The 12,171-nt window shown below is 39.8% G+C and overlaps 1 protein-coding gene across 1 annotated transcript in view; it reads left to right on the plus strand.

Annotated features, from left to right (window-relative positions):
• The window catches only part of Ccdc58 (Coiled-coil domain-containing 58), a 42,705-nt gene that overhangs the window by 1,111 nt on the left and 29,423 nt on the right, over positions 1 to 12,171 (plus strand). The window contains exon 2 of the mRNA XM_089244230.1: positions 9,450 to 9,575. Coding sequence (XP_089100356.1) covers positions 9,450 to 9,575 — 126 coding nt within the window. The remainder of the gene's footprint in view (positions 1 to 9,449; positions 9,576 to 12,171) is intronic.

Here is a 12,171-nt window from a genome sequence, read left to right on the forward strand (position 1 = left end):
GCAGTCTGGCTGACTACTCCTGACATAAAGTGCTGGCATGTGGTGTATTCACTCTGTAGGAAAACACACTGCTTTCCCTGATGGCATGTCGCTCTGCTGGGTTTAAGCTACGGTCACATTTTTTGCGAAATGCGAAAGAAAATCTTAGAATTCAAAAGAAGTAGTAGCGATTTTTGTAAAAATGCATACAGGAGGTACGAAACGAGTAGACATCCAACCATAGGCGTACGCAGAATTTTGGGGACTTCCAATTTCTTCTTCTTTGGGGGGTGTGTTACACTTTTTTCCTGAAAAATAACACTATATTCTCGGCTTGAAGAGGGGTTAGAACCCAAAAACCCCCTTTGCATATGCCAATGCATCAATCATTAGCATTGTAGCATTTTGCTAAAGCTTTTTCCCTCATTTTCGCTTTTTTGCTAAAGGAATTTTTTATCTAGCTTAAACCCTGTTGCTCTGTGTGATTCACATTATGCACAACAGGAAAAAAATTATCCTACGAAAACCTATCTTTACAGCCATTTAAGCCAGGTTTTTCTGTGGCACATAAACTGAACAGGTCCTTTTTGCATCAGCTGCAACGTTTTCATTACATGAAGGGTTTTTGTATGCGTTGCTGCAAGTGACCAGGCAACGACACATTGACAATGAACAAATAATTTATTAGGTTTCCTAACAAAGAATTCTGAACTGAGAAGTTAATCACTTTTTCATGAGTCTGGGAATTCGAAGAGGTAGAGGCGAGTCCATAAACAATCAGTCCTCTTGACGACAAGTAGAAACAAGTCTGTGTGTTCCGGTCAACGGAGATGAGCGATTGGCAATGATGAGTTAGTGGGGTCCACTCGGCGGAGATGGGTAGTTGACGAGTATTTAGGGTGTGGTCGATAGCGATAAAACCACAGAATTCAATTAGCAGCGACGAGCAGTCAATGGCGATGAGTAACTGGCGGCGACGAAGGATCTGTAGGTCTGGTCGGAAGCGACCGATAGGCAGCTGTGAATGACCGGTATCGACTCCGTAGGGTCCCAGTCGACGAAGGTGAGCGATCAATGAACGATCGGCTATGACGAGTCCGTAGGTTCCAGCTGGTGGCGATGGATGCGCAGGGTCCCAATATTGGATTTAGGCCATCTGATAATGACGAAGCAAGAGTGTTCTAGAACGGTAGGTTAGTCTAGCATAGCAGATTGGGAAGAGTCTATCTGACAGCTCGGCATAGGCAACTTCTGATAAGGTGATCCTCAGAGAAGTGGGAAGTTCAATCCATTAATTTTTAGAGACCTCAGCAATAACTTGGCAGATCACTTCCAGAGGTGGAGAACTCTTAGCACACCAGCAGTGCTCACATGCAAACAAATCACAAATGCAGCCAAGTAAGAAGGAACTATGCCTTCTTATACGAGTTAAAGTGCTCCAAGCGCCATCTAGGCTTATTTGCATGCTTGGAAAAATTTCCCTCTCCGCACTAGTGCATTGACGTAGCCAAAAAACGTACGTCTACGTGAGGAAGATGACGTCACTCCTCTGGAGATATACAATCTAGGATCGTTGTGCAATCTTAGATCGTTACACGGCAGAAACTTGTAACTTTATCGTGTTATCGATTTGTGTTTTCTTAGTCTGGGGCATCAGCTGTTTTATAATTTGCATCTACTTGCCATATTACACAATAAAAAAGGAAGACAAATTTAGGGAAAGAAAATATTGAAATTGAAGAGAAGATTGGTAGATGTACAGTGCACGATGCATTTAACTTCTGAAGCAGTCAACCAATCGCACCCAGCATAAATCGCTGGTGTGAGATGTGCTACGTTCTGTAGGAAAACAGTCGTAGTGCTTTTCCTATTGGTGAGTGGATGTGTATCGCTCTGGGAAATTCACGTTTGCACGCGCCATAGAAAACCTGCTCCTAGGAAAGCCCAGCTTTAGGAGCAAGTTTTATGCACACCATACAATGTGAGTTAACTAAGGAGGAAAAGCAGTATAACTTTTCCTACAGAGTACAAGACCAGCACTCAAGCGAATCATGTCGGGCATGATTGGCCATCTGGTTGTGGGGGAGTCACGGCATCGTACACCGCATGTTTTCCTATCTTCTATGAATTTTTGTTGTGTTCTCACAGAAATCAAATGCTTGAATAAAAATATGCACAGGACGTAATGGAACAGCTATAGTATAGTATAATCCCCTTTTGATGATGTGTTTAGCGATTTTTTTTTTAGTGAAAAAAACTCAAAGCAAGCATGACAAGCTGCTAAGAGTGAAACAGTCATGCTTTTGGATGTCTTTTTGGCCAAAGAAAAAAATCTCCAACCCAAAAAAGGGATAATACTATGGCTAATGAAGGTGAAATGAAAAAAAAAATCTATATGAAAAACAAATGACAAAACAATATTCTCCAAGTAAATAAGGGATCAAGATTAAAATATAGTGTCCTAGACCAGATACAGGATTGAAAATAATAAACCCGGACTTTATTTTAAATAATACAACAGTCAGGACAAAAATGCTCTCTGGGTTCAATAAAAACATGATGGTTAGTATATAAAAAAATTAAAATATGAATGTGTATCTAACCCGAGAGATATAAATCATAGATGAGATATTCCAACAAGGTAACTGAATTTAAAGTACTGGGAAAAACGGTATATATGATACAACGTAAAAAAATAAAAAATTAGCTCCAAACTGCTAATGGCTCAATTGATTCAAACATTGTGTGTCTATACAAAAGCCTGTTATTACTAGCGACCTCAAGGGGGTGACATCTTCAGACGATATGCAATAGTGAAAAACAGCAGGAAATGATAATAGCCGACAAAAAAAATATTGAAGGAAGAAAATGGCTGACGATTGCGGACCAGGAAGAAAAGCAAATAAATAAAATTATATAACTAAATAATGAACAGCTAGAAATAAAATTGCCAAGAAGCTTCCAAAGAAAAAAAAAGTGATTATATAGTATAGCTGTTCGGACATAACATCTGATGTGCCATTCTAAGAAAACGCATATCATGATAAAGCTACATATTTCTGCAATAACCGAAACCATAGTTTTTCTAGTATACCTAGTGTATTGAACAGCATGAGAAGAGCAGGGTAACGCAGAGGTATAAGGGAATGCAAAAGAGGGTGCAGAAATTGTTGGCGATGTTTTCTGAAGGAACATTGTGATTTCTATTTGCCGTTTCTTCTTCATATCATCAAATATGTTGAGATATGATGACAAGGCTTCCTCTACCAATTTTTCTACATGTGAAGAGCGTACCATAGAGGGAACTATGCCATGAAAACAATTTATTGCTGATTTGAGCGTGCAAAGTCCTTCCGCTATGTTACTCATGGTGAACTTGTCTCCTACTTTTTTAACTTGAACTTCATCTGGTACCGCTTCAGTTTCAGGAGCAGTCAACTGCAATAATTGCTCTACGATCAATACCTCTATACTACTATTTATTAGCTGTTCGACTTCTATATCTATATCATTGAACCATTCTCTACCCACTTGTTTTGCTAACGTGACAATGTCTCTTCAGTTGGCTCTGTAGAATTGGTTGTGTCCTTTAGCGCACATTGTGGCCAAAGAGGTTAATCCAACCCGAAGTGACCGTTTCTCTCTTGGGAGTTGCCACGGCTCTAGTGATGACAGTAATGCCATTAGCGAGCCATTCTAAACATGCACAACTCAAGTTTTGTAAACAAAACACATCAATAATGATTTCTGAGAGTTGCAAAAAAATTCCATAAAGGAAAAAAAAACCCCGCGGATACGGGGGGCCGACTGTAAGCATATACTATACAGTATATCTACTCTATAATACAAAATCACAAACTCGAAAAGGACCTGTTGCTAAGCAACCGAGTAGATGAAGAAAACCGACGGAAGTGGGTGAAGTTTTTGAGTGACGGAAATCTGTTACGTTATTGTGTTACGGAAGTCGGTTACGATTTTGGGTCAAGTATTCATTTAACTCTAGCATATATTGGGACCCATTTGACCAATCGGGACCATGTTATGTGCATGTACCGAGAGGCTCCCATATCCTACAGCAGGGCCCTTAGGCTGGAATTTAGATGGCGAGCCCCCAAACCAGCTTTTCAGGGCCCCTCTGTGGTTAATTTATAGTGTGAAAAATCAAAAAGTGATAAGAATCATTCTGGTCCTGTCAGCCCTGCCTTTGTGGGGGGGGGGTCATGCCGAGAGGTATGTATATGTATAATATACATATAACAACAGTGCTCCCAACACACAGGGTCGGGGTACCCGTGGGGGGATTGTACGTATACCTTCATGGGAAAGTTAAAAGTTTTCATTTCCAGGGGCCCTTAATGGATCTCATTGTTTTCTTGCTGCTTTAACGTTGAAAAATTTGCGATAACGGAAGCGCAAGATATATCCAGTCTGGGGGCTCCAAAAAATTTGCGAATTCGGTCACGGGTAGTTGCGTGGGTGGGCCTGGATTTGCATTTGTATTCGTTGGTAGAACGAATACAAATGAAAATGTTTCACGGCAATCGCAGTGGGGGATGACCGACAAGTTTCCAAGTCTGGGACCCAATGTTTACAGGTTTCATTTTGGGGGCCGTGGATGAATCTCATTCTTTTCTGTTGTAGAATTTGCAACAGCGGATGCCCGAGATCAAGCCAGTCTGGGGCCCCACTAAAAGTATGCGAATTGGTGTCCCGGGTAATTGGTTGGGGGCCCTGGATTTTATTCGTTGGTAAAACTAATACAAATGAAAATGTTTCACGGCAATCACAGTGGGGGATGACCAACAAGCTTCCAAGTCGGGGGCCCATGTTTACAGGGGTTTCATTTTGGGGGCCCTGGATGAATCTCATTATTTTCTGTTGCAGAATTTGCAACAGCGGATGCTCGAAATAAAGACAGTCTGGCCCCACTAAAAGTATGTGAATACGAATGGGCAGCTGATTGGGGGCCCTAGCTTTTATTCGTTGGTAAAACGAATACAAATGAAAATGTTTCATGGCATTCTCACCGGAGATGACCGACAAGCTTCCAAGTCGGGGGCCCCCATGTTTACAGGTTTCATTTTGGGACTCTGGACGAATCTGATTATTTTTGTTTTTTAACATTATACAATTTGCAACAGCAGAAGACCGAGATAAATCCAGTCTGGATTCCCCACTAAAAATCTGCGTATTGTGTTCCTGCTACTGGATGTGGGGCCCTGGATTTTATTTGTTGCGAAATTGAAAAAAATGAAAAATTTTTGTGGTCCCTTACAGGGGTGTGTCCGACAAGCTTCCAGGTCAGTGCTCCATGGGAATGTTGATAGGTTCTAATTCGGGTTCCCCTGGATGTATCTCATTAATTTTTGTTGTTCAACATTGTAAAATTTGCAACACATCGGTAGCCCGAGATATATCCGGTGTGGGCCCCACTAAAATTCAGCGAATTGAATCTGGGGCCCCCCCATGGGGAAGTTTTCTAGGAATACTTGATGAATCTCATTTGTTTTTTGTTGCTTTATCATTATTTTTATTAAAATTCGCTTCTTCAGTAAGCTGGTGCTTTCACACGTCCCTTTCCATAGCACGCTGATGAAGTGGGACGGAATAAACAAGATGTGTTGTGAAGAGAAGTTGGGGGGGGTTGGCCGCCAAAGGGAGAAGGGGGGGCAGAGGCCCCCCCCCCCTAGTAAGTATATATAGGTATAAATTAAAACCCGGTCTTTTTCCGGGTATCCATATTCTTTTAAATAAATAATGAATATCAATAAGAAAAATAAGAAGGATACAACCTTACCGGTCGACGAAAATGTAATCCAGTTCGTGTAATCCTAACACTCGGAACGAAAAAAACTAAATGGCTGTTCAAACGTTTGAAAAGACACGCTAAAATCAACTAGAAAAAGGTAAATCAGGAATAATCCAAGACAATGACGCTACTGCACAAAGGGAAAAAACGCTTTTATCCTTTTGAATCGCCCGCGCTTTAAGCGCCATCTGTGATGGAAGCTTCTGGAAAGAAGCTACTGAGGAACAATCTAGAACAACGACAACCCGGCAAAATGAGTGAGAGCGCCGGCATTCCCGACTTATAGCGTTCTTGGCGATCTGGATTATATTGGATTTGCCGGTCTGGATTATACCTCACCGGTACCGCAAAAAGTTTAGTTGACTCAATTTCATGAACTGAACAGTTTCCTTTGTTTTGAATCGATTTTTATTCAATTACATGCTATTGTTCCGGATAATGTCTCACATGTCCTTGATGTCTCACGATGTCAGATTTATTCACAGAAAACAGCTATTTTACACGTACTTACAAGCAGGCATAACATGATAGACAAATAAAAGTCTCACACAAAGCTTAAAAGCTTAAAGTTCAACAACACTCTCTTCCTTTCTGTCCATGCATCATTTTTATAGACTCATCGAACCTTCGAGAGACAGTGTGTTTCCAGAGAATTCTATTTCATAGTACCAAGTTGGTGGCGCCACTTCCCAAAGGCAGGAGTGGGAACTCTGCACCAAGTGCACCGCACTGCGCCGAAATTAACATCTTGCGCCATCCTGTTCCAATAGGGTATTTTTGTGCGGCAAATAGCAAATTTTGCTTCGGTATGCCCGGAATTTCGGAAAAGACGTCAAAAAATTTTTGTTCCTGCTTGCCGCGAAACGATTCTTTCCGAAAAGAGCGTGTTTTATTCCACTGTACTTCAACTATCGCCGTATTTAAACTATCGGCCCATCATCGGGCTTTCCATCCTGGAACCCCAATAATATCCGTGATCGTGCAACTGAAGATGGTTTGCAATGGTCTTTCAGCTTTAAAGCGCAAATGTGAGTGAGTTTCCATTTTCAAAAAAAAAGTCGCCACTGGAAGCAGCAGAAATTACTGTAGTCGATCATCATTGCGTCAAATCCTGATGTTTTGTGAAAAAAAATTTCATTCCGGGAGTAAAAAGAGCATGTCTGCTGCATTACAATTGCTAATTTAGAAACTTTGCAGAATAACGAGCGTTAAATCTCCAATCTCGCTAAATAACGAGTGTCAGATCGCCAAATAATGAGTGCTGAATCGCCAACCATCGTGTTGATTCTTCCGAAATCCTCTCCCATTTTGCAACAATTTCTTTCTGAGGATAAAAAAATTGAAAACTTGATATAGAAAATTTACAATATCTATAGAGACTAGAAAATGTTTAGCCCATTTGAAGGGCTGTTGTTCCAGACAGCGAATAGTGCCCTCAGTAAGCAAAAATCATCTTAAATAGACTGGTGCGAAAAATTTTATGACAGCCCGCTCTTTCAAACAAGGTGTCAAAAGCCTGAAACACCAAAAACAAAAAACAAGCTGATGAAAATATGTTTGATAACAAAATACAGTGCAGTTGTTTTATTTTGAAAAGGGGTGAGGGTTAACGAAAATATTGTTAATTTCGCTGCTCAAATTTATAAATATCTGCTCCGAATCCTCGATTAACTGCTCTGAATCCTGAATTTTGCTGCTCCGAAATGGACTTTGTCACTTCCCACCCCTGCAAAGGTTAAAAGAGATTGTCTAGACCAGTGTTTCTTAACCTTTTTTTGCCCGTGGCCCCCTTTGAACTATTTTTTTTTCTCGTGGCCCCCGTCTTACCCCGAGTCTTCAACTTTCATCTAGAAGCAAGATCCTTTATACGTATTGAAATAATTTTTTCATTGAATTTATACTGAACGAAAATTTTGCAAAGAAAATTGGCATCCAGACCACTGGCCTAGAATTTATTGATCTCCCCGCTAGCCCGAGTTCTACCAGAACCGTCTCAACATCACGCCCCCCCCCCTCCCCCAGGCAAAGTGATGCTATGTTAGTCCATTACTTAGCTGATAATAAACAGCCTACATATTTCCTACTTATTTTCAAAATTTATTGTACTATACAAATATCATAATGTCCCTACCTTACTTATGGACATGAGGGTCCCGGGCATGACCCCTCACAAGAGTGGGGCAGTCAGAGCTGCAGCCCGGAGCCTGATATGGTTTTCAGCATTTTTTGTTTTTCACACTATAAAATTCTATATAGACAAGGGGGTCTGTGAAAATCTAGCAGGGACCTGCGAAAAACTTCATCCTAGAGAACTTGTTGCAAAATGTAGGTGGTGAGGCCAGGGTAGGTCTATGCCCTAAGACGGCCCTGGTTTTATGGGTGGTTTTGTTGGATTCTGTAAGTGTATAGCCACTAATATAAAAGCTTTATTTCTTCACACCTTAATTTTTCTTCTCAGCTCTCTGAAGCCCTCCAAACCACCTGTCATGGTCCCTTTTTCCATTTTCTTCCGTGGCCCCCTTGAGGTATCCCAGTACCACTAGGGGGCCATATGGCCCCCGGTTGAGAACCACTGGTCTAGACAAATCTAGAAGCTTCAAGCATATCTTTACATTTCCGGTTTGGCAACAAGAGATTACAGTCTTGAGGGGTTCTTAATTTTCGTAAAACTATTTTACCATGCGTGCAAGCTGTTTTTTAATGTTTTTTTTAAATTTTCAAAAAAATTAAGTATTAAAATAGAGAGCTGTAACTTGAAACTTTATACTCTCTGGCATATGATAGCATAGTGAACCCCAGGGTTTAAGATAGATAAAAAAAAATCCTTTCGTAAAAAAAGTGAAAATGGGGAGAAAAGCTTTAGCAAAATGCTACAATGCTAATGTAATGATTAATGATTGGATGTCTACTCGTTCCGTACCTCCTGTACACATTTTTGCGAAAGTGGCTATCACTTTCGCATTTTGCAAAAAATGTGACCGTAGCTTAAACCCCGGTGAACCCTCTTTTTTGCTTTCACCGGTGGGACAAAAAAATTTGCCTGTAAAAGATGGGTGACCATTCATCCAGCATTTGAAATGCGTACTTTTATTATATAACGGGCAAATTATTATTTTGCCATAAAAGATGGGTGACCACATCTGAGGGGTTTTACTTTACAAGCAGAAATATGTTTAAAAAACTTGAAATAAATCAATGGTTGAATAGTATTTTTAATATTTCTACTAGAGTAGTGTTTCCCAAAGTGTGCAATATCGTCCCTTGGGGGGGGGGGAAGGTGATGGAATGGGAATGCTTTGGGGGAGAGTAGTAGAAGCTTTGGGTTTAGTATTGGATCCTATGGGTTGGGGGGGGGGCAATGGAAAGAAAAAAAAAATTTAAGAAGGGTGATTGGGAACTATGTACTAGAACATAGTTTTTCACCATGTTAAAAGAGGGAGACCTCTTAATAGAGCCAGGCAGAAAATAGATATTCTACTGTACTTGTAAAACTTTTTTATCGAACCTGATAGCCATCCTATGTGTTTGTGCACATTTCCTGGGCCATTGCATGATGGAGACCAAGAAGCCCTGGATGCATTTTTCATTAGCTGTTTGTGTGAGTGAAATGAAGTTGTATTGCAAAATATGAAATAGTGGAAGAATTTTTCATTTCTTATAGGAAACTTTGAAAAATATGAGAAAAATAGATGATAACATAGTCCACGCTTTAAATACCACAATACCTACTGCGTCGTTTGCAGAGCATGCTAGTGCAACAAAGCAGTGCAAAGACCTTTATGATCAGGTTTGTATTTCTCTTCCAAGTTTATACAGTCAAATCTCAAAACTAACGTGAAGCTTTGTCACTGAAATCGTCCACTTCACCTGCAGCCATTGGATAAAGCAGGCCTACGTATGGGAAATCTTTACCTTTTTTTGCAGTATATGCAATGACTATAGGTGAAATAGACAATTTCTGTGACGTCACGAGCTTCGCGCAGAGGCTTTCTGATATAGGTGGTGTTGGTAGAGCGGTAGGCGGCATTACACATGGCTTTAAAGATTGCCTTTAGCGCACAGACAAAACAGAGCGGTTCAGAGTTTGTCTTCTCTCAAACTCTCTCACATGCGTATATGAATTTATCGTTACTTTATAAAATATGTCGTTTCATTTAAAATAATAAAAATAAGTAAAACACCACAAAAAACTCAGAACTGATTTTTTAAAACCGATTTTCATAGTATTGAGAGAGTCTCCCATACTTTCATAGTTCATTGCGGCTGTCCGTAGAAACTATGGACAATCTGTTGCAGTTGGCAACTCTGTAATAGTAATAGTTTCACCTGAAATATCGTCTCATCGTGAACCTGAAGTCATAGGATGTGAAGCCACACTGTCATAAGGATCTGCCCTCCTCATGGCATTTATAGCGAAATGACATGCCATCGCCACGGCTTCTGTCATCTGACGGATGTAGAACAATAGACTACATGCAAATTGGATGAAATCAAAGCTGAATGGTCGCCTTGACAGCAGCCAACTCAACATAAAGTAACAGCAAGATCACCTCTGGGCATTACATTGCATTTTTGCACTCAACTCCACCTGGGAAGTCTGGTCCTCCATTATTGATGTTCCTAAATTCAATTCTGGCCATTTGATCGTCTTCTAATGTTAAAAAAAAAAGGAGGTCGGCGGCGTAGTTTAAGAAGAATTGACGAAAACTTTGAAGAACTGATTCTCCATGGATTGAGAATCTAGATTGTCATATCGAGAGAGCGAGACTTATGGTAAAATTCAAACTTTGTCAAAATGATAAAATTTCTCAGCTTTCAGTAAGTTTAAGTAATGTTAAATTCAGTAATAAAAAGTAATTAAAATAAGTTCTAATTCTAGACTCTTGTTGTGTTTGCTCATGATATGTATTATTTTTTATCCTATTTGGGAAAATCTAAACGTCCTAACAATGCCTAACAAACACCTTGGCTTACGAATTTTTCAGCTAACAAAGATTTTTTCATTCTTTTTCTGCCTCAGCTGATGAATACCAATTCAGCTAATGAACATTTTCTATGATATGAATGCACACACTATCATAAAACCGTTTGCTGAACACGGCCAGGCTCTATCGCTTGCATAATTTAAGTACACTGCCCTGAAAAAAATTTTGAAAATTTTTATTCATTCTGCCAATTTACAAATAGCATAAATATATGCAGATATAAGATACATAATATCAATAATCTTTGTAAAATGATATGAATCATCTTGACATGTGTAGACGAGTTGACTAATAAAAAAAAACTAAAATAGTGAGAGGTACCATCATTAAGGAACCCTTTAACAGTAATCAATGTGTGATTCCGCAGAACTTGTGCTAGTCAGAATCAGAAGGAGCAAGTAGCAATCATCAAAGCTTCACGTTTTCTTGAATTTTTTTTTTCCTTTCCTTAATTTCCTTGAATTTCCTTTCTTCTGAGATCGCAGCAACGCGCGACTGGTAAGCTAGTACATTATAAAATGTAAGTCTTATTTTTCCACTCTAGATGTTTTTTGCTTTTTGCCCCTTTCAGTAGCTTAATACGTTTCTTGTCTAGGTACATTCTCTTGCACAGAAAGGAATACACACAACACAAAATATTATCAGTAAATTTTTAATTATCGATATGTTCGGCTCTTAAATTTTTAATTGCAAAAAATTCCAATTAATATAATTTTTTAAAATTAGTTTGTTGTTAGACTTAAATAGATATTCAGCTTAATCAAATATTCGGCAAAAGGACAGAATACCAAATAGCAGCCAAATATTCATCTCATCTCTAGTTCGAACCTGGGTTCTCACAATGTGAGTCCGTCACTATGATCACGCGACCACTGCAGCAGCTATTAAGCAGTATCATGCAAGTTGGAAACACATCCACTAATTGTGCAAGAAACAATCATCAATAGAATGTTGTAACGGTCAAGGCCGACCATATTCACGAATATAGGTAGCGCGCCCGAGATTCGCTCTCGTGGCGGTAGTGGGGAACGAGGAAGTTGTTGTGATGTCGCCCACGCGGTGTATGTTTTGTTCTAAGCCAGATTTTCCCCCCGATGTAAATTTATAGTCCCTTTTTGAAAATAAATACAGTAGTTTCAGCCCTACAAGGCTACAATGTGACGCCCAACATGAAATATGGCGGTTTTTTTTCAACTCGAGGAAAATTGTCAGTGTTCAGCCTGAACGTACCTACAAATTGGTAAGTGAAACTTTCGTCACAAATGTTCGTCCGATGATCGTTTTCAACCTGAAAAGAACTCATGGCATCAGTTGTTTCGAATGTTCATCCGTGTTCGTTTTCAACCTGAAAAGAATTCATCGCATCAACTGTTTCGAAATTCGCGAAAGTGTTGGTCG

The sequence above is a fragment of the Pholcus phalangioides genome, unplaced genomic scaffold, assembly GCF_987345545.1.
Source record: "Pholcus phalangioides strain wild (caught in Gottingen) unplaced genomic scaffold, Ppha-v1.0 ptg000015l_1, whole genome shotgun sequence".
Classification (NCBI taxonomy): Eukaryota; Metazoa; Arthropoda; class Arachnida; order Araneae; family Pholcidae; genus Pholcus; species Pholcus phalangioides.